The sequence below is a fragment of the Pseudorca crassidens genome, chromosome 11, assembly GCF_039906515.1.
Source record: "Pseudorca crassidens isolate mPseCra1 chromosome 11, mPseCra1.hap1, whole genome shotgun sequence".
NCBI lineage: Eukaryota > Metazoa > Chordata > Mammalia > Artiodactyla > Delphinidae > Pseudorca > Pseudorca crassidens.
Window position 1 is genome coordinate 45,099,243 of NC_090306.1, and position 22,382 is coordinate 45,121,624.

Sequence of the window (22,382 nt, forward strand, 5' to 3'; positions counted from 1 at the left end):
AAGCTCCTAGTCTTTGGACTCAAACATGTAGGTTTGAGCCACACTGGTATTTATTGGATATGTAACCTTGGACAAATTACTAAACCTCTCCGAGTCTATTTCTTCATCTGTTAAATTTGAGTAATAATACCTTGCACGGTAGTTAAGAGGATTCATGATAATTTATTAACATTTCTTAGCACAATGCCTGGCACATAGCAGTGCTTAATTAATGGTATTTGCTATTATGTTTCTTTGTTACTATTACAACTGTCCCTATGTTGTAGAGTTGTTGGGAGTAGTAAATGTGAAAATGCAGGTGGAGCTCTCAACTCGGCCTTGCGTATAGTAAGCACTTACCGTTAGCTTGTAGGAATGAATGGGATGAGCAGTGGTTTATCCCACTCCAGAGCTCTTTAGCTCTTCTCTCCCAGTTCCAGAAATTGGACCCCCAGATTGAACCTAAATTGGAGCAGCTCCAGGAAACCAGTGCACGTCAGCCAGCCAAACACTGTATTGAGTCCCCACCACATGCAAGGCACTGTGCTTGGGCAGTACCAGAGCCATCAGATGAATAAAGAACTGCCCAGTCCCTGAAAAAACTGAGAATCTGGTTGAGTAAATAAAACATAGAATGAAAGGAAGACATGGAGACTGTTAAACTGGTTACCCGTATTAGTTTCCAAAATCAGGTTAGGTATAGTGGGAGAATTGGGAAGGGGCTGCCTAGGACGAAGCCACTGTTGCCACTACCATAGGCTAAACATGTGTATCTTAGTAGGGGGAAAGTTCTGACCTTGTTTTTTTTTAATGCAACTATTAATTTTCAGACCCCCCCCCCATTGCTTGTTTAACATCTTTTTAAAATATGACTCCTTCATGGAGGGGGTAAGTTCTAAGTAAACTCGGTAGATTCCTGCCACTCATAAATATGAGTTTGCCCTAGCTTCAGGCGACCTTCTCAGACCCATTTTAAAGACCTTTTGTAAAAGTATTGATCCAGTTACCACTGTCAACGTGTTTCTCTGCCAATCTTTGATGTTATATTCAGGGCTTAGACAAAGCTCCCTTGGGACCTGTATTAACAAACAGAAAATTCTGTGTCCACGTGAGGCTGCACCCAAACTCCCTGACTTGTGTTCTCGCTGAACCTAAGCCTGCCTTTGGGACCCTCTGCCCAGACTCCCACCCACCCCCTAACAGGCACAGTCTAATGACTGACTCTGTTTGCCAGGCAACCTTCAAAGGCTGGATGGACATCATGTATGCAGCTGTAGATTCCCGAAAGGTAAGGTTATACCTGGTGAAACCACGACCTTATTAACTGGTTAGAAAGCAAGCAGCATGGTGGAGCTCGTCAAGAAAGAGAGGGAAGGTTAGAACGTTTTTTGCCTGTCTCACTGATTGTAGGTCACTTTCCCCCGCAGTGAGTCACCACTCTCTTACAGCGGCTCCAGGTGGCTAGGCTCCTGGTTTTCACCTGGCCCTAATGGAGCTGTCTGCTCTTCAGTGCTGATCTGAAATAAGCGTGGCTCCTAGCAGACAGCCCTCCCCTCCCCCTCGCCTCACGATTTGCATATTCTCCACACACGTCATGGAAGGCATAACATGCCTTCTCAGGGCAGGACCTGCCAGCGTGGAGAAGGAGACAGGCAGAGAGAACCTCGGGCTCCCCTACCCCAGCTGGCTCAGCAGCTCAAGCGGTCAGCGGGGCTGACGGCCTTGGCATGTCGGAATCCCCCACCTGACCCCCAAGCTAGGAGCTGACTCTCTTCTTCTTTCTCCTGTCCCTTGACAGCCTGATGAGCAGCCTAAGTATGAGGACAACATCTACATGTACATCTACTTCGTCATCTTCATCATCTTCGGCTCCTTCTTCACCCTGAACCTGTTCATCGGTGTCATCATTGATAACTTCAATCAACAAAAGAAAAAGATAGGTCTCCTCCCCACGTTGCCAGCAGCCGGAGGTCATCCCAGATGAGAGGCACTTCTGTCCCTCTCTCTAGAGAGAAATGCCTCTCTTTCTCTAAAACCACATCATCACCTCGCTGTGGCACTGGCCCCACTGTACATTAGTCCCAACCAGCCCGTTGTGTTCTGCTGGATTTTGCAGTGTGTGGTTTACCACATGTACTAGACCAAACTAGCAATTTACTGGTACCAAATTTACTAGCAATTCCGGAGGCTTTTTACTAGGTTTGGCCTCCCACCAGAGGGAGGTAGGGTCAGAGAGGGTCTAGTGGCAGCTGAAAAGGAAAGCAGCAGATGAATAGCTTTAGTGAGAAGTAGACATTGTCTCGACCTGTCATTATCCGTGTTAATCCCTGGTACCACCAGCACATTGGAATTTGAGAGATCAACCTTGGAAAGCTCACCTCCTTTACTTGTCCAAAGCAAATAAGATTACCCTTGTCATTCATTTTATAAATCAAGCCTGTCCCAACAAACTCCAAGGAACTTCCCAAGTTGTTTGCTCCCACCAAGATTTCTAAATTTTTAATATTGTCGGAAATAAATGGGCCATTAGCCAGGACTTGAAAATTCTTTCATTTTAAAATGCTTTTTTGAGAATTGTGTCAGGAAAGCTGGCCCCCCAAAATTTACGAGTTTAGAGTCATGGCTCTCAAGTTTATCCTTCCCTGGAGGTCTGTTACTCCAGTTCCTTCCTTCTTTCCTTCCTAGCCCCTAGCAGGTCTCAGAAATCCCAAGCTGAGAACAAAGGTATCTCTTTGAGTTAGATTAGTTGTCCCAGGTCTACCTCCCTCTGGGACAACCATTAGCTAAACTGACCTCTGGAAAGTAAAGGGGGTAAAGCCCCCTCGGTTCTCAGGGTTGCACCTTAGGTCCAAACTTGTAGCATGTGAAAGCCAGTTGTAATTGCACGTTCTCTCTTTCCCTCCTTTACTTTGGAGGTCAAGACATCTTCATGACCGAAGAACAGAAGAAGTACTACAATGCCATGAAAAAGCTGGGCTCAAAGAAACCACAGAAACCCATCCCCCGCCCCCTGGTGAGTGCATTGTGTGGGCCCAGGGCAGAGTGAGGCCCCGTGTGGAAAAAGACACGGCTAGAGTTACTGCAGAGGGAGGAAAGGGGCAAATGATGGGCGGCCTGGGCCCTCCAATCCTCTCCTCGCTGTCCCATCCAAAAGATCAGAGGAAGGGAATTCGCTGGCCATCCAGTGGTTAGGACTCCGTGCTTTCACTGCCGAGGGCCCAGGTTCAATCCCCGGTCGGGGAACTGAGATCCCGCAAGCAGGGATCTGAGGAAGACGGCAGAAGAACAGGAGTTAAGGTATGGGGTGGCTTTTGCATTTGCACCTGACCTTTCCTCTGAGGCGTCCTTGGGCAGCAGCAGAGAATCGGCATGTTGACCACATTGGCTGTGACCCTGGTAGAGAGATGTTTTAAGAGACCCACTAAAAATGAACAAAGGAAAGTGAAATGAAAGCTGATCTCTTTCCTACCAGTACAAGATAGGATTTGGTCATTATTTTCTCAGCCCTCTGCTTAACAAGTCAGTCTTTGCAAGGGTGTGCCTGAAAGCTAAGCTAATGCCTCTTCCCGGTTATCGGTGGGAGCAGGAGAGGGTGAAGCTAGGAGAGTCTGTGGCCTGATTTCCTCCCTTGAACTGAGCCTTTTGTAAAACAGACTTGGGGACTGGGATTCTGCTTGACCCTGTGTTGGTGATGGTTCTCTTGCTTCAGAGGAGACGCTGTGCTCCGGAAGCCATACAGCCCGCCGAGTGGGACATGACCCCCAAAAGCCACACTCAAAGTTCCTTCTTCTGTAACTTTTATTTAAAGTAACTTTTTAGGGAATTCCCTGGCGGTCCATTGGTTAGGACTCCGTGCTACCACTGCCGGGGGCCCGGGTTCGATCCATGGTTGGGGAACTAAGATCCCACAAGCCGTGCGGCGTGGCCATAAATAAATAGAGTAACTTTTTATTTAAAACAACAACACAGCGGAACTCTTAAAAGCTTACCTGGCAACCTAATTTATAAAAATGAAAGTGAAGCTACTTTCTTTGAATCAAGAGTGGGAGTCCCAGAGCATCTTCCTGACTTAACCCCACACACCCTGTTCCTGGCATACCCCCCTCACCAACTTCTGAGGGAGAGGAAACCGTTTCTAGGGCTTTGCGGAACAGTTTGAAACCCACCAGGTTAAGTAATCCTGAAAATAAGCATGAGCTCAAGTGCCTAGGTATCTAAAAAATCAGGGAGATCTTAAGAAAGAGAACATTTTTCATATTTCCTTGATGGTAGTTTCCACTTTGTGACAGAAATGCGATCAGAGGGAATGCAAGGGGATTGCCATTTCTAAAGTTCTGTTCAGTACTTTGCACGTGGGAACCTGAGCGTATTTTCTTCCACACTAAAATATAAACGCTCAGTGTGGTAGGAAGCATTAATAAAGACTTATTCCGCAAATAGTTACAGATCTCCTACTGTGTACCAGGCACTAGGCAAAACGTGATGAACAAATTTAGACAACGCAATCATGGAGCTTACAGTGTAGTGGGGATATAGATAATAAATAAGTAAGAGAACAGTTATGATAAAATGCAAGGACTTCCCTGGCGGTCCAGTGGTTAAGACTTTGCCTTTCAATGCAGGGGGTGCGGGTTCAATCCCTGGTCGGGGAGCTAAGATCCCACGTGCCTCGCTGCCAAAAAACCAGAAACGTAAAAAAAAAAAAACAGGAGCAGTGTTGTAACAAATTCAATAAAGACTTTTAAAATGGTCCACATCAAATAAATAAATAAATAAATAAAATGCAGAGTGTTGTGAGAAAAAAATCAACTGAAGGGCCATGACAGAATATAATGGAGGCCTGGGCTGGGGGGTCTCCTTTAACAGAGTCGTGGGAGAAGCCTCATTACGGCGGGTCTATTTGAGTGTTTGAGAAGGAGGCAGAAGGCTGGGGAAAGGAATCCTGGGAAAGCAAATGAGGCCCTAAAAGCAGGAAACATTTGTGCGGCCAGGTCACTGCCGTGGCCTCTCCCGCTGCGGAGCACAGGCTCCGGACGCGCAGGCTCAGCGGCCATGGCTCACGGGCCCAGCTGCTCCGCGGCATGTGGGATCTTCCCGGACCGGGGCACGAACCCGCGTCCCCTGCATCGGCAGGCGGACTCTCAACCACTGCGCCACCAGGGAAGCCCTGAAAGGCATTTTTAAGTCAGTCAACCATAGGCGTTTTGTTGCAAGTCCAGTGAGAAGCTAGTGAGAGATTTTAGGTAGGAGAGTGATGTGAACCATTTATGTTTTTAAATAATCACACTTGCTGCTTTGTGGAGACTGCATTAGATGAGGGCAAGAGAGGAAGCAGGAAGACCAGTCGGGAGACCCTTCTAGAAGTCCAAAAGGGAAGATGCTGGTGGCTTAGTTAGAGGAGGGTCACAGAAATGGAATGAAGTGGCTGAATTCAAGGAAGACTCCACAGGACCTGCAGTGGATTCGATGGGGGATGAGGGAGAGGGGTGAGCGGGAATGACCCTCAGATTTCTGGCTTAGAGACTGGATAAATAATTGCGGTGAGAGAAGAGCGAGTTGGGAGAGGGGCAGAGGACTTGCTTTGGACTTGCTGAGCTTTTAGATGCTTATGCGTCATCCAGGAGCGATATCAAACAAGCAACCCAGGAGTTCAGAGGAAAGATACAGGCTGGAGAAGAAAACACTTGGGAAACTGAAGTACCTAGATAATATGTGAGCAGTAGGAATAGATGGTAGATGAGCTCTCCAAGGCAGGAAGAAGAGATTAAGAGAAGAAATGGCCAGCAAATGAGACTAAGAAGGAGCAGCTGGAGAGGTGGGAAGACACCCAGAAACGTGTGATGGCACAGCCACAAAGAGAAGAGTGGCAGTTTTAGAAAACTCTTGGTGAGGGAATGTTGACCTTGGTCTTTAGCCATGCTCCTGATACCCTGATAGAGCAGCAGCAGAGAGCTGGCCAGTATTCCAGCAAAGAAAACAGGGTGGCAGCTCCCACAGTCTGCTGGGGAAGGTTTTCATGAAGCCTCTTCTGTCTTCCTCCCTCCCTCCCCACCCAGAACAAAATCCAAGGTATCGTCTTTGATTTTGTCACTCAACAAGCCTTTGACATTGTTATCATGATGCTCATCTGCCTTAACATGGTGACAATGATGGTGGAGACAGATACTCAGAGCAAGCAGATGGAGAACATTCTCTACTGGATTAACCTGGTCTTTGTCATCTTCTTCACCTGTGAGTGTGTGCTCAAAATGTTTGCCTTGAGGCACTACTACTTCACCATTGGCTGGAACATCTTCGACTTCGTGGTGGTCATCCTCTCCATTGTGGGTGAGTGGGGCAGGCGAGGACGGGAAAGGGACCTGACTGGCCCTGAGGATGGGATTCCGGGGAGTGCAACGAATGACACAGGGCTGAAGGGTGGGCGGGTTACTCTCAGGTTACGCCCAGGGCGGGCGGCCCCCAAGTCAACTTGTGGGCCCGCCCCAAATCCCTGATATGGGTCAGCAAGTTTCTATGAGTCTTCATAGTAGTCTCGGGTTGTAAATTTTGTGGCTGAAGAGGGGGAAAAGATTAGATTTGGTTCTTGCTTTCAAAGAGTTTACATTCTAAGAGGTAAGGTAAAAGAAATATATTTTAAAATCTGGCTACAGTAGCAGTATAAAGTGGAAAAAGGCCTGGTAAGAGATTGTTAAGTTGGACATTAATGAGGAACGTTCTGGTGGTGGCAGCACTTCTGCTGATGGCAATGCTCATTTACTAAGATTTTATGGTGCCAAGTAGTTGGAGAGTTTCTTCACTTGTGTTGTCTCATTTGATCCTTATGACAGCCCAGGAAGCAAGGTATGTTACTATCTTTGCTGTGAAGATGTTCAGGGTCACTCAGTTAGGAGGTGGCAGAGGCAGAACTCAAGCTGGTTTTTAACAGTGACTGTGTGGCATTTGCTTCAGCCTAAGGGCCTGGAAGGGCTCATGTCCTGGCAGGCAGTGGAAATGCTGTCCTATTGATCGCCCTCCCCCAAATTTCCTTGCCTTCCTAAAAGGCATCTCGAATGGTGAAACACTACCTTGGTTCCGGGTGGGTTTGACTGACTTACGCTAGCAGGGGTAGAGTGCCCGAGACCCAGGGAACCAGCTCCAGAGCTGGTTTAGCAAGGTGGTGACCACGGCCACGAGAAGGCAGCTGCGCTCCCACTTTCTAGTTCTGTCCTCCAGAGCAGCGTGTCCAAAAATGTGTTGACTGATCTCATACATTTCTCCCCAAGAAAAGAATCCCATGATGAAATTACTTTGGGCAACACTGTACAATACATTGAATTTCCCTTTGGAGGGTCACAAGGCACATTAGCCTACAGGAGGCTCTTGAAAGTCTTGGAGTAAAGAATTCCGTTTAATACATCATCCCACCTTTACTCAATCACAACACCCTGTTTTCAAGTAATAATGATGTTTCTAAGAGTTTAATGGAACATACTATGTGCTGGTCACCATTCTAAGTGCTTGACATGTTTTAATGCATGTAACCCTCACAACAGCCCTGTAAGTACCATGAAGAACAAAGGCACAGAGCAGTTACTGAGACATGCAACTGGTAAGGGAGCAAGCCCAGCCCCCGGCCTCAGCTCCGCACTCCTAACCTCCCACAAAACACACTTTGGACCATGCTACCCTTGTCCACGTTTCTTAAACTTTTTCTGCCCACCCATCACTAAGTGGGATGGAAAACCCACAGACGAAACCATGCCCCCTATTCTCAGATGGTACTTGAAAATAAGGAGGAAGAAGAGTTTCTTCTGATAATTGGGATTTTTTTAAATGTCATTAATCTGTTCAGAAACAAAAGCTAGAAAAAAATCTTTTTAATTTAAGAGGAGTTTGGGTAAAACTCTCCCTGGAACCTCCTGGAGGACCCCTTAAATGTTGATCCCACTGCCTGGATTGCTGTCTGCCCATCTCTCTCCCCTTTTCTCTGGGCACAAATACACATTCATCCTACAGAACCTTACTGAGGCATCATCTCCTCTCTGAAGCCTTAGTTGCCCACCATGTACGGAATGCAAGTATTACGTACATTACCTGACTTCTTGTGGTCACTGGTTATGACTTAATAGAGAAGTAAAAAGAGGAGAGCTGAGAAATCATCTTGAGTCCTGGCTGAGGCAGAGATTTTCTTGAAAGCTGAAAGTTAAGATTCATAGCTTAAAACCTTAAAACCTGCAGTTCACTACCCCAATATTTATGAATCCTTATGGTTGGAAGATATCTCTTTATTTAAATGAAGATGTGCTCACACTGTCTTGTGGGGGCCTCGACAGCAAGAGAAGACCCTGAAGGAAGAGCACGTGGTGTCACTGCCATGCCTTCAGCTGTCATCTCCCAACCTTTTCATCTCCTCTTCCTTCTGCGGCCCCTCACTGGGCTCCCGTTATCGCTCTTTAGTTTTAAAGGCAAGTGGTCTGGTGGAAGTGGACCCCTGGATGAATGTAAACAGAAAAAGGCCCTCTGATGTGCGTGTTTCACCCTCTACTTTTGTTTTTGTTTTTTTTGCGGTACCCGGGCCTCTCACTGCTGTGGCCTCTCCCGTTGCGGAGCACAGGCTCCGGACGCGCAGGCCCAGCGGCCATGGCTCACGGGCCCAGCCGCTCCGCGGCATGCGGGATCCTCCCGGACCGGGACACGAACCCGCGTCCCCTGCATCGGCAGGTGGACTCTCAACCACTGTGCCACCAGGGAAGCCCCACCCTCTACTTTTATATCCTATTAACGTCTGGACATTTTTACCTGGTGATACTGGGTTTTGATGGATGGCTTTAAACACAAAAATCTAGAAGCTCTTGAGTTGAAAACTACTCCCGAGAGGTCCCTTTAGTTTGTAGGCTAGTTTGGTAAGGTAGGAACATGGGGCAATGAGAACCAAAAATATCTTTTCAGAGCCAGGAAGAAGATGCCCTGAGAATTAGCGGCATTAGCGGACTAAGGCTTCACAGCCATTGGGTAGTGAAGTTACGGGGCGGAGCCAGGACTTCTCATTCACTGTTTGTGGATGTGGTAATTTGATAGCATTTTGGAGAAGAAGCCATAACACCTCAGAAAGTTATGCACGGACAAATCTGAAAAAAAAAAAAAACGAATTTAACACCAGAGATCAATCTCACAAACATAATGCTACGTCTCAAAAGCAAGTTAGAGATCTAGAAAGAGAGATACGGTATAATTCCTTAAACAGAGTAGGCTGCTACCTATATGTTATTTATGGGTTCGTACATAGCAAAATTATGAAGACACTGGGGTGAGACATGTCATCTGCAGGATAGTGGTCGCTTCTGGGGGTGATGAGTGGAAGGAAGTTCTGTATCTGGGTGTCAGGTACCTAGGTGTCCATTTTCTTGTTTTCTCGGCTTCTCTATATGTTTGAGACATGCGATTTTCTTTTGAGAAAGTTTTTTATTGTGAGGGTTCAGATTGAATAGCAAGGCACTCATTCTATAAAGTCCTTTGAAGTTAAGGGTTCCATAGTGCCAGGCGACATACGTAAAGAGAAAGGGCATCTCCGGGCTCAGTAACACATCTTCTGTTCCTCTTCTTAGGAATGTTCCTGGCTGACATAATTGAGAAATACTTTGTTTCCCCAACCCTATTCCGAGTCATCCGATTGGCCCGTATTGGGCGCATCTTGCGTCTGATCAAAGGCGCCAAGGGGATTCGTACCCTGCTCTTTGCCTTAATGATGTCCTTGCCTGCTCTGTTCAACATCGGCCTTCTGCTCTTCCTGGTCATGTTCATCTTCTCCATCTTTGGGATGTCCAATTTTGCGTATGTAAAGCACGAGGCTGGCATTGATGACATGTTCAACTTTGAGACGTTTGGCAACAGCATGATCTGCCTATTTCAGATCACAACCTCGGCCGGCTGGGATGGCCTGCTGCTGCCCATCCTAAACCGCCCCCCCGACTGCAGTCTGGATAAGGAACACCCAGGGAGTGGCTTTAAAGGAGACTGCGGGAACCCCTCGGTGGGCATCTTCTTCTTTGTGAGCTACATCATCATCTCCTTCCTGATCGTGGTGAACATGTACATTGCCATCATCTTGGAGAACTTCAGCGTAGCCACGGAGGAAAGTGCAGACCCTCTGAGTGAGGATGACTTTGAGACCTTCTACGAGATCTGGGAGAAGTTCGACCCCGATGCCACCCAGTTCATCGAGTACAGTAAGCTGGCAGACTTTGCAGACGCCTTGGAGCATCCTCTGCGGGTGCCCAAGCCCAACACCATCGAGCTCATCGCCATGGATCTGCCAATGGTCAGCGGGGATCGCATCCACTGCTTGGACATCCTTTTTGCCTTCACCAAGCGTGTCCTGGGAGATAGCGGAGAGTTGGACATCCTCCGGCAGCAGATGGAGGAGAGGTTCGTGGCATCCAATCCTTCCAAAATGTCTTACGAGCCAATCACGACCACGCTGCGGCGCAAGCAGGAAGAGGTGTCAGCGGTGGTCCTGCAGCGCGCCTACCGGGGACATTTAGCAAGGCGGGGCTTCGTTTGCAAAAAGACAACTTCCAATAAGCTGGAGAATGGAGGCGCCCACCGGGAGAAGAAAGAGAGCACCCCGTCTACAGCCTCCCTCCCATCCTATGACAGTGTAACTAAACCCGAGAAGGAGAAACAGCAACGGGCAGAGGAAGGAAGAAGGGAAAGAGCCAGAAGACAAAAAGAGGTCAGAGAATCCAAGTGTTAGAGGGAAGCAAAAACTAAACACTGTACAGATTTAAAACTCGCAAGTGAAAGATTGTTTACAAACCTCCTGAATATTATCAATGCAGAACAGCTGTGGAGACACTTTAACCCGAAGATCTATACCAAACGTAGTCTGCTTACCATGTAACACGGTTGCATCTTGAGCAGTGACCTGCCAAGGGCCAAGGACCCTGCTCCCTGGACTCACAGATTTTTCTAATGCTTGGGCAGGTGGTTACTGCATGTTCCACATCAGTCAATGCAACTTAGGACAAAACTAACAGGATACAAAAACAGAGGCGAGGCTGCCGGGACCAGTGTATTTCCGTTGCAGCCAAATGGATTTTATTTTTTCATTCTGTTGATTCTCAGAAGCAGAAAGCATCAATTTAAAAGTTTGTTTGTTCATGCAAACTCTATTTGCATTCTTACGTTAGTTAGGCTAAGCAGCAAAAAGAAAAAAACACACACACTCACATTTAGCCCATGTCATTTAATTGTCAGTTTCTTTGACATAAGCCGCATCTTCTCCACATGGGCTTCGCGTGGTTTGGAGATGGGTGGGGGAAAACAATCAGGTTTCTTCAGGCTGAGGAGGACTTGCTCAGGCCAATTCCAAACATTGTGCTCGTTCAATGCGTAGAAATGATTTGCATGATGGCATGCCGTGATCAGAAGTCATGCATGAGAACCATACACCACAGGACACTACTAATCCTGTCCCCTGCACTGGGTCAGCCTTTGGACAGGACCCAGCCCTGCACCGTTCACTGTATTTGGAGGAAAAAAATGGTAAGCGTTCCATACCCGCTGCAATTCTTTCTGAATTCTTAGAAGTCTTTCGTACACCTTCCGGGTAGGGAAACATAACCAACCAATTGACTACCACCACCAACAAAAAACAAACCCAGTCCAACAAGCAGATGGATCCGTTGTGTGTATATGTTTAACAGACATCTCTAACATACAGCCATTGTTGCACACTTTGAAAGATGAACTATTTAATGCTGCTCTCCATGTCCCATACATGGGGAGATTTTGATCTCAAATGGCTTGTATTAACGTCACTGTAAAACCAAATCCTAGGGCTAAAAACAAAAATCAAAAACATTTTTTTCATTTCTATCTTGCAATATTTATGATGATTGTTTAGCCTTCATACTGGAGAACTGACTTTTTTGGGGGTAGAGATAAAAGTGCTATTCAAAGTAGCATGGTATCTCTAGAGGGTCATTTGGGGGAACTTAAAACAACCTTTCGTTGGGGGTAAAGGGGTGCTCACTTCATCAGTATCACGTCCTTCTGCATTGTGGCTTTCTCTGGGCTTGGGTTCATGTGGAGAGGGGTTCAGATATTCTGAACAGGCCTCTCTTCTACAGAGGGGTTGTCACAAGCTGACACACTGCACGGTTCCTCTTGCCTCCGTCACATTTTTCCACCAAGCAGGGCTTCCTTTACCCACAGAGGTGGGTGAGGGCCACAGCACTGGAGCTACAGCTGTGGTTTCTTTCATTTATTATTAGAATAGTCACTGGTGGGACCTCAGTAGAGATGGGGCCGCCTCTGAACCCAGCCCACTTGGTTTCTTTATTGCATTGGTTCTCACGAGAAAGCGACTTAATATGAATTCTTAAGAAGTTCCAGCTTCCCCCAGCACATTCTTTCGGCCAGTTTTGCCATCTGCTTAGGGACCTGCCCATTGTCATTGGAGGGTGGCTTTACGGGGGAGTGTCATAGCTTCCGTCTGTCTCCCGCTTCAGGGAAGACAGTTTTTAGTCCAGGGGTTTCTCATCTGATGACTAGATTTCAGAGCTAAGATGCTGCAGTTGAATGTGTCAGGAAGTCGATACAAAGAGTGAGGAGAGACTTCAGCATGCAAACCAAATCAAAATAAATTCTTCCTGAACCATAGAATGGAGGGAGAAAACCCACAATCAGACACACCAATCTGCCTTGCAGTAGAAGCACTTTGGATGTCATTTCACAGTCCACCTGACTAGTTTTGCGTAGAACAAACCACAGCAAGTCAGTAAGCAGAGCTTTCTATCTTGTCGGACCATTAGAAACTCTGTCCAGCTTTCATAAGCCTGCTTCTGCGGCACCATCCGTAGTACTTTTTGTACTACGCCTGATACCAGGTTGGGAAGGCGTTTTTCTCGGTGGCCCTGCTAACTGCTAGGATGGATGTATAGTAACGTGTACAGGCTACATCGTAAACAGCACAAAACAAGCTGACGTGTGGTTATTCTTTTTAAGAGAATTATAAATACTGTAATATATCATTTTATTTTATTGGCATGCCTTTTTGTAAATACAAATTATTAACTTATTAAATAGGAAATGGCTTCTGGCTTATGCCATTGTCATGTTTATTTTTATTTTTTATACTTTTCTTTCTTCTTAGAACTTAGATGCTGTCAGCCAATGTACATCCCCAAACCAGACAGACAGACAAAAAATTTTTTATTGCTAATGGTCTTTTCCAAAACAACAAAAAATATATATATTTTTGTTCCAATGTGCAATAAATTCTAACCACTTCTATGCAAGATTTGGCTAAACTTCATAATCGTTCTTGTTCTTAGGTCTTGAGATGGGCAACAGAACTATAAGATCCCGCTCCGTCCTCTAAGTGCTCATGCTAGTGATGTCATTAAGCTACTAGAGCATATTAATGAGATTTTTCTGAGCTCTGACCCATTTCCTCCCCCAGACCCTGGTCCCCACCCAGCGGGTTATCTCCTCAGTGACACACATGGGCCTTGGTATCTGACACCCATCGGCCAGCTTCATAGGGAAGAAGCCACCTCCACTCTATTTGAAGTTTCACTTTTTTTTTTTTTAACTTTTCCCACCTTCTTTCCCCTCACCCATCGCCCCTCTACCCACCCACTCGCTCACGCACTCTCACCCTCTCCCGCCCTGCTCCACACTTCTTTGGTAGTAAGTGACACCATCACCAGCAGTTTACACCCGCAGTTAACAGGCATTGAACTCAAAGAGTCAGTGATGACGTTCTTGTACGTCTTCACCGAGTGGGTCAGTGGCAACGCTTTGCCAAATATTAACGAAGCCAATCAAAAAGCAGCGGCAGCCACAGTATCACTGCACATATATATATATAGATATATAAATACAATATAAATATTTATTTTTTGTAGCCAGGTCCTTGGTGCAGTATTTATACTCCACAATCCACCTTTAAAAAAGGACAAAAAGCAAAAAGACGTGTGATGCTGTTAATTTAAAACGCAGAGCCAAAGCCACTGAGCAGCAGCTGACACGGTTGCTGGTTTGTGTGTGAAAAACACTTTCCCCTCTTCTTTCCTTAACCTCCACGTTGCTTAGGATGAGGAGACTCCGTAATTTAAAGCAGAGGGCGAGCGCAGGATAAACTTCCCAAGTCAGCGGACCTGCTCCCATCCCTCTCCGAATGAGCCACTCTTGGCATCAGAAGTTGACTGAGGAGAGATTAACAGAAACTCCCAGTCAAAGCCCCTGGAACGACAGTGCCCAGAGTTCTTTTCTTTTTCGCCGCAACCAATGTAAGCTTGTAAAAGACCAATAGTGAAGACTAGTGTATTAGTGAACGCATGGAGGCCAGCACTGCTCTAAACGAGACGTGATAAAAAGTACATCACTACTATAAGCCAAAAGGAAACAAAATAAAAATGACCCTTTTTACTGTACAAGGGAAGCCTGTCTTGGTGTGCGTTTGTTGCTTGACTCTCCCAATTTTTGATTCCTGGGAGGGGTCTGGGAATTGGGACTTCAGCACATTTGGGGAAAGGAGGGGGAATGGAAGGGAGAGAAATCAGAGGGTTTCCTGCAAAGTTCTGGCTAAAAAGTAGGGATTGGAGAGAAAAGCAAGGTCCTGTCCGTCCCCCCCACCCAGATCCCCAGTCACCCATTGCATGTGGCATTCCTCCCACTACTGGGCCAGTGCTTCAAGGCCCATGAAACCCCTTCCTCATCGGTCCCCCCAGGAGAGCCCCCAGAGAGGCTGTCAGCCAGCCCAGCTGGGCTGGCCTGCCTTCTGCCTTTTTCACGTTTTTTAAGGAAAAAAACCATCCCAACGCCCCAAAGCTCGGGCGAGCACGATGCCCAGCGCCTCCCCTCTGCTAGCTAATGCTGGGCCTTGCCCTCCATCAGCCCCAGGGACAAACCAGCGGACTAGGGCTGCTCTCATTCGCATTCGGCAGGGAAGGGGGGCGCCCTCCCCTTCCCTCACCCTGCCCAGCTTTGGGGACATCCCTCTCTAGGCCGTGTCTCCCCGTCCAGGAACACTCAGGAGGGTTCTGAAGTGCCCACTCTAGTCCGCTCCAGTAGCTCCACTCTGGAGAGAGATGGCTGGTAGGTCAGTCTCCATCCCCCCCCCCCCCCCCCCCCCGCCTCCAGGCCTGCTGTGGAGGTGAGATCGCCATATGGGTTATGACTTTGTGACTTGAGTCTTGGGCATCTTCTGTGACGATGCCTCTTTATTTTCTCAGATGTTGCCCAAAGTTTTGCAAAAAGCTTCGTTCATTTTCAGGTACCCCCACCCCCTAAAGAATCGGCTGCAACTAGCCAGCCAGGGGGACGTCAGGAGAGAAGAAGAAGTCTGGGTTGGGAGGGGCCCGAGGTTTGCACAGTCTGTGCTGTGGCTCAGCATTGTGCTTTCTTGGATTCCCCTTCCAAGAGCACCAAGATTTCCTCCGTCAAAACACTCCTGAGGCACCCCTACCCCTGCCCCCCACTGCTGTTTGCTGTACATAGAGGCTAAGTGGGGTGGGGTGGGCGGGTGTGCACGTGTGGTGTGTGTGTGTGTGAAGAATGTATATAGGTAAAGGGGAGCGTGGTCCAGTGGTTCCAGAAAAGGGACAGAACTCCTGTGTTCCATCCCCAGCTCGACCACTGACTCGCTGTGTGGCCTTGGGCAAGTCACTTAACCTCTCTGTGCCTCAGTTTCCCCCATCTGTAAAATGGGGATAATAATACTGACCTACCTCACAGGGGTGTTGTGAGGCTTTAACTAAATGTTTTGTAAAGTGTTTTTGAGATACAGAGGCAAAGGCACTAGGGAAGAGCAAAGTATTATTTGGACTTATGGAAGATGAAATGGTACCATAAATGCTGCTATTCTGAGAGCCATTTTAAACTGCACTGCTCCAACCACCCCCGCTTCTCATCACCAGGACAGCAGGTCGAGAAAATGTCTTTCCCTTTCACTTGCTTCTGGGGTTTGTGATTATTCCAGATACTTAATTTTGTTCCCTTGCTGTATCTCCTTCCCTCACCCCCTCGACTTGTTCCCTGTTCCGTTTATGCGGAAATGGCAGAAATGCTTGAGAAATGAGAATGTATAAGAGGATCGGAAGTTTATAGTCTGAAATTTCAATTTTACTTTGTACTGTACATCTTTTTACTTTAGAATTTGCAATAAAGGGTTACGTCAATCTTGTTTTCAACTCTCTTCTTGGACTGGCCTGTCATTCTGTCATTACTCAGCCCAGGGTAGCGGGGGAGTCAAGCACTCCCACCCAGCAGGACCCCACAGCTGTCCTCTCCCCTTCCTCTGGCAGGGGCACAGTCTGAATAGGATCTGTGTGAGGGCTCGCCCAGGCTCAGCTCCTCTGATGGGCGGGCGGTGCCCCAGACACTCAGGTGGGTGGGAAAAATTTGAGGCTCCAGGTGGAGCTTCAGGAGGCCTTGCCTGACTGGAGAGAGCAGCTTGGAGGCAGCAGGCCCTGGAAGTGGGCACACCTCTAGCTGTGCCGCCCCCAGCCCACTCCAGCAGGGCCTCGGAATAAACAGAAATTCTGCACCTTGTTCCAGTCCCCATCCCGTTTCTCCAGCTCCCTTACTGCTCACGGATCATTCCCTCTGGAGCTCAAACTTTTGACTCAGGCAGCTCTGGATGCAAACGCCTGACTATGCCACTAACTAGTTGTGGCCAGTTTCCTTATGTGTAATTGAGATAATACCTTATAATCTTGGGTTTTGAGGATTATATCAAATAATGTATGTAACTGCTTAGCCTAGGGCCTGACACACAGTTAGTTAGTGCTCAATAAATGGTAGCTCTTAGTGGAAGAGTAAGTGCGAGACAAAGGAGGAACTAAAGCTGACAGCAATTGGGAGGGTCTGCCCTCCCCGGCAGACTGGCACCCGAGCCCTCCTCTTCCACTGGCTGCCCCTCTGGCTACGCCAGTCATTTCCAACCAACAAACCGATCGCTCCCACTTTTACGTATTTCGTAACTTTTATAATATGTCAAAGGCAGCACGCCACCAGGATTGTGCTCCCATTTCACAGCCGGGGACACAGAGGCGACGGGGTATCTGGCCCACCTGCAGCCCAGGCCCCTGGGGATGCGAGGGGCTCTGCAGTCAATAGTGGCTCCTCTTCCCCGCAGCCGGGCACCCCGGAGGGCCGCAGCAGGGGAGGGGCAGGCGGCCAGAGGCTGTGGGGCCGCGCCCCGTCGCCATCGCCGCCCGTGATCCACGGCGTGAGCAGGATGAGCAGCGCCCCGGCGCCCAGCGCCCCACCGAGGCCGGTGAGGAAGCCAAGCGCCAGCGGCCCGGCCCAGCCCGTGGGGCTCCGCTCGTACGGAGCCTGGGGCAGTCGCTCCACAATCAGCTCCAGCTCGTCCCAGTTGGGCTCGCGGGCCGAGGAGCGGCGGGGGCGCAGGGCCGGGGCCGGGATGGGGGCAGCGGGGGCGCCGGCTGCGGGTAGGTAGCTCCGCCCGAACTTGCGCAGCTGCAGCGTCGCCTGCTGGTGGAGGCTCTTGCCCAGCTCCCGGGCCACGTCCGGGCGGCCGCTGCGCCGCAGGGCCCGGGCCACGCGGTCCCACGACAAGGACGGGGCCTCGGCAGCCAGCCAGGCCGCCAGTCCCTGCCGGCAGCCGTCGGACACGTACGCGGGCTCGGCCGCCCCGCCGGCCGGCTCCCCCGCCGCCTCGCGCCGCCGCCGCCGCCCCGCCGCCGCCAACGTGGGCACCGGCTTGGGCCGTGCCAGCCGGTCCTCTGAAAGCCTGGCCAGCTCGGCCTCGACGTCCGGCTCCGGCGCCTTCAGGAGCGACTGGAAGTGGCCGCACTCCTCCGGAGTCAGCAGCTCTGCCAGGCGGACGGCCGCGTGAGGGCCCATGGCGTCCACGGCCCCCGCCGGAGCCAGCGCCCAGCCCCAGAGAGCCAGGGCCAGGGCCCCAGCCGGAGCCCGCGCAGCCATCGCCGGGCGGTGACCACAATCCACGGATTGTGGGGGGAGGAGCTTCGAATGCCCGCGGATGGGGGAGGGGCGCCAACACCCACGGATGGTGGCAGGGATGAGGTTCCTACATCCGGGGACTGGGGGCGGGAGGAGGGGGACACCCAGGGACGGGAAGGGGGGCCCTCCGACACAGGCAACTTGTCGGAGGAGGATCTGCTAACATCCAGAAACTAGGCATTAAGCGGGGAGGGTCTCACAAAACCTGGGGATTGGAGTGAGAGTTTCCCAATACCCAGGGATTGGGGGGGGGACTCAGTCCCCCAGGAGGCAAGGATCCCGGGCCCTTAAACTGAAATGCCTGCCCGAGACCTCCGGGCTGTCCCACTAATGTCTCAAACTTAGCAAGTCTCCCACATCTCTTCTAACCCATTTACCGCCCCTCACACTCCACCAGAAGCCCTAGACCCCTTGCTCTCCTTTACTTCCGACATGCAATCAAGTCCCACATTCTCTTATTACCTGCTAAATACAAAACGTGTATAGACTCTACCATTTCCCGTCCTCCCACGGGTGCATCCAAACCCTCCTCCTCAAGTCCCCCACCCTCAGGGACGGAACTGGCTTCCCTTCCCCAAGCAAGCTTGGACTGCACTCTGCTCTGCCTCAGTCACTCCCCAGCTGACAGGTCCCTTCTGGGACGCCCTCCCTGCCCCCACACACCCTTTTGCCTGTCTCTCCATTAGGCACCCCTCCTATGTACTCCCACAGCACGCTGCCGCTCTGCCTGTTTACTGTCTGTCTCCGGCATTAGAGTGTAAGGTCCATCTATTGTCCCCATAGCAACTAGTGCATAATAGTGTTCAGTAAAGATTTGTTGAATCCGTGGGTAAACTCTTAACTTGCAAATCAGTCCCTGTCCACCAGCCACTAACCCCCTCCCGGCCCCACACACGCAGGCTTCATCGTGGAGCCTCAGCTCCTCACAGGGCATGGAAGGTCCTCCTAGTGCAGCGGTGCAGTTCCATGATTCCGCCCACTTCTCCCCACTCCTGCCCTCACTTTATGTAACAAGTCACAGGTATGGTACAGTTTCCAGCCTCCATAGCTTTGTCAGGCTGTACCCACCCAATCCTGTCCAGGAAGTTTTTCTGACCCATCACTACCACTACCACCACGAGTCAGAATCTTTTCTGGGCATTCCTGAGATAGCCTACGCATCCTCCATCGGGACACTTATCTGGAAAGTAACTAATTCGAGGATTTAGTCAACATATACTCAGTGTCTTCTATGCGTACCAAATACTGTGCCAGATGTGAGAACATAAAAATTTTGACACGGTCCCTCCTCAAGCAGCTTTATCCAGTTGTATTTTCAAATGATCCATTCTTGAGCTTTTCCCACCCTGTACTGTGGGCTCTCCAGAATGGTGGCTGTGCTTAACCATTTCTGTATCCTCAGTACTACGTGGTGTCTGCACAGAGTAGGTGTGTCATAAACCAACTAGAGTGCGAGGGGGTGTCGGGACCTCCAAGGGCCAAGAGGGTTGGGGTCGGTGAGCCCTGGGGCAATGCCCTAGAGCCCCCATGTCCAGGTGCACCAGCTGTTTCTCTTGGAGGGGGAACTGCTTTGCAGGGTCTGGCCTTGGGCTTGCTTTGCCTCCTACAAGTCCTGGGTACGCCCTTAGGCTGAGCCCGAGGACGCCAGGGGGCCTACGTCCCTTGCGCTCTGGTGCATTTTCAGTAATTTTGCTCAGCGCATTCAAGACCTCAGGAAGTTGTGGGTCAAAACCTCTCATGGGCATCTCCATATAGCTTTTTCAGCAAGATGTTCCTTCCTAGTTTTCTGTGTCCCAGTTTATGATGAGCTGTCAGAGTTTGGGGATTGACAGACAGATGGTGGCAGACAAAGGATCCCATGTGACCTGAAAGACTGGAACACACTGTGTCCACACCCTGCTCTCTGTCCACTTTCCTTCCGTCCAAGGATGGAATACAAGTACGATCCTAGCTCTGGCCAGCAAGGGCTGCTCTCCAGGTTCTGAGTGAAACTTCCTCTTCAGCCCCCCTTTCCTCCATGCATACATCTATTCATTCATTCACTCATTCAACAAACATATGAGCCCTTCTTTATCCCTCAGGATTCAGAGCTCTGGGGATATAAGTCAGCCCCAATTCTGAGCCTCTAAGAGCTCAGAATTGCAGGCTTTTCATCTGGTGGCCTCACTGCCCAGCACATGGCGGGCCCTTGCCATGCCAGTGAGTTTAACAGGAGTCCCACAGTCATGTTTTGCTGAAGGAAAAGAAACACCCACAGAGCCACACCCATGGCTCCAGCAGACCTGGAAGCCCAAGCATTCCCCAGAGGGCTCCCCACATCCTGCTGCCCCCAAGAAATCCTCTGGAAACCACGTATCATCGTTTTAATACTGTGTAATACTTTCTTTTAAAATACAGTCTTTTCTGAGGTAGACAGACCAAACTGCAGAGCATCGTCAAACAGGAGATAAATACGTCCATGTACAACACGCATCAAAATGAGGTAGAAATGGTTACAGCTGGAGGAGAGGACCCCAACCCCAATCTGGGCAGAGGAAGGAGAGGGCCAGCTTGCCCTCCCCCCATCCCTGCCCCTGGATTCTTTGGTATGCCCCCCCAAACACTGCCAGAGCTGGACCTGCCCTTCCCCACCCGCCTCAGTGCCCATGAGGTAGGTGCTATAGACTGGAGGCTGTCTCCTTGTGCAAAGCTCCCCAAGGCCAGGAGAGGAGGCAGTGGGGGCCCTGGGTCCTGGTCAGTGAGCTCTTCCCCCAACCCCCAGAGCTGCCTGCCTCTTGAAGGGAAGGCTGGGATCCCAACCCCACCTCCCCAATGCCCTCCACCCCCCCCATACACATATACACACCTGAGAGGACCTGCTCACTCCCTGCTCCCCGCAAGGGCCTTTCAGAGCCAAGACCCTGCACCCACTGCTTCTGAGGCACCAAAGCCCTGCAATCAGCCAGCTCCAAGGAGTGGAAGGCCAGGGACCAAGGGGGTAAAGGGGGGAAAACAGAGCAGCTTTCCTTTTAGCACTCCTAAGCCAGCACAGGCCCTTAGCACCTTGGCACCTGAAATGTCCCCCACGGACTTCCTTCCAGCTAGTAGTGGGAGGTGGTACAGAGACTGCAGGAGCTGTAAGGGTGGCAAGGAACAGGAAAGGCGGCTAGGGTGGGAGAAAGAGTTGGGGTGACAGCTTGTCCCCCCCACCTTTGGACCAAAGGTCAGAGCTGTGAAATGGGCTCCCTGAGGGGGAGGGGCGAACTGCCAAAGCCCCATCAAAGGAGAGCTGGTGGGAAGAAGAATATGGTTCTCACGAGGAAGGGTGCCCAAGCCTGGGCTTCCGGGGGAAAGTCTGGGTGGGACTGAGAATAAACCCCCAATGTTTATTCAGGGGAACACAGCCTGCCCATCTCTTTCACCCTCTCATAGCCCCTGGAGCTCTAGACCTAGGACCCTACGAAAATGGGGGAGGTACAAGTCCCCACAGAACCTTCTCCTGTAAAGGATGCTCATTCACCCCTCCTCAGGGCCTCCCAGCAGGCCCGGGAGGCGGAGTCTGTAGTCAGTTTTGTGCCCAACCACTTGTGGCCAGACTATCTTCCCTCCCAAGGAAATCTCCTTAGCGTGAGTTACAGGAGACCCCTGCCTAGACAAGGGCCAGGTGGGATGACCTCTCTGGGGACTTTCTGCCTGGATCATCTTCCCATTTGGACCCTCTCAGCCTACTTTCTGGGTCTGGGGCAGGCAGTAGACAAGGGCATCCCAACTCTGGATAACCAACCCTCCACAGAAAACACCCCACTAAGCTGAGGAGTGGGCCCAGCAGGAAGGGAACAAGACCTGCCTCCTCCCAAATTCCACAACCCACCCCCCCTCACCCCTACCTACAACCTTGGGCCTGAGCAGGAAGCCCTAGCAATACATTCTGCTTCTGTCCCAAGAAGCACAGGGGTTTAAGTGTGGCCTCTGGGTCTTCCTCTCCCCTTCCCCACTCAGAAAGGTCTCACTTTCTGAGTCTTCTGGGAGAACCTGCTTCCCTGGGAGTGAAGGGGTAGGTGGGGACACACACAGGAGAGCAGCCAAAATCTAACATTCTTTCTGAGGTCAGTTTCTTCCTGAGTTGTCAAAAGAAAAAGAAAAACAGCAAATTCTACACATCTTACAAAAATAAGAGGCCTAAAATATTAAACAAGCTACATTTCTGGGATTTCCCCCCTCAAAAACAAATAACAACAAAAAACCCTTCTTTGGGTGGTTCTTTTTTTTTTTTTTTTGCTTGACTCCCACAGACCTAAGGTTTCAGCTGGGTGATGGATACGGGGTGGGAGGGGACTTCCTACCCCTCCTCTTCAGCCCCTAAACCTCCAGATCTCCTGAAAGGGACACTGCAGACTTTGAATGTGAGGGACAGAAGGCAGGGAGAGGGACCAAGAGACAAGAGAGGC

General features: G+C 50.0%; 2 protein-coding genes across 10 annotated transcripts in view; one reads left to right on the forward strand and one right to left on the reverse strand.

Annotated features, from left to right (window-relative positions):
* The window catches only part of SCN8A (sodium voltage-gated channel alpha subunit 8), a 177,812-nt gene extending 161,650 nt beyond the window's left edge, over positions 1-16,162 (forward strand). For 7 of the 9 annotated variants that reach the window (XM_067696586.1, XM_067696584.1, XM_067696587.1 and 4 more), the window contains exons 23-27: positions 1,214-1,267; positions 1,778-1,915; positions 2,888-2,992; positions 6,036-6,306; positions 9,564-16,162. In XM_067696586.1, coding sequence (XP_067552687.1) covers positions 1,214-1,267; positions 1,778-1,915; positions 2,888-2,992; positions 6,036-6,306; positions 9,564-10,711 — 1,716 coding nt within the window. In that variant the 3' untranslated portion in view covers positions 10,712-16,162. The remainder of the gene's footprint in view (positions 1-1,213; positions 1,268-1,777; positions 1,916-2,887; positions 2,993-6,035; positions 6,307-9,563) is intronic. The other 2 variants (XM_067696591.1, XM_067696590.1) reach the window with 1 other exon arrangement.
* Positions 13,528-22,279, reverse strand: TMDD1 (transmembrane and death domain 1). The gene has a single exon (XM_067696594.1). It carries the CDS (start codon positions 17,914-17,916, stop codon positions 16,999-17,001), a length of 918 nt encoding a protein of 305 aa, XP_067552695.1. The 5' UTR covers positions 17,917-22,279; the 3' UTR covers positions 13,528-16,998.
* Between the last annotated feature and the right edge of the window lie 103 nt (positions 22,280-22,382).

What these genes read in the sequence shown, in the direction of transcription:
- TMDD1 (XM_067696594.1), bottom strand. Translation starts at nt 17,916, where the DNA reads ATGGCTGCGCGGGCTCCGGCTGGGGCCCTGGCCCTGGCTCTCTGGGGC.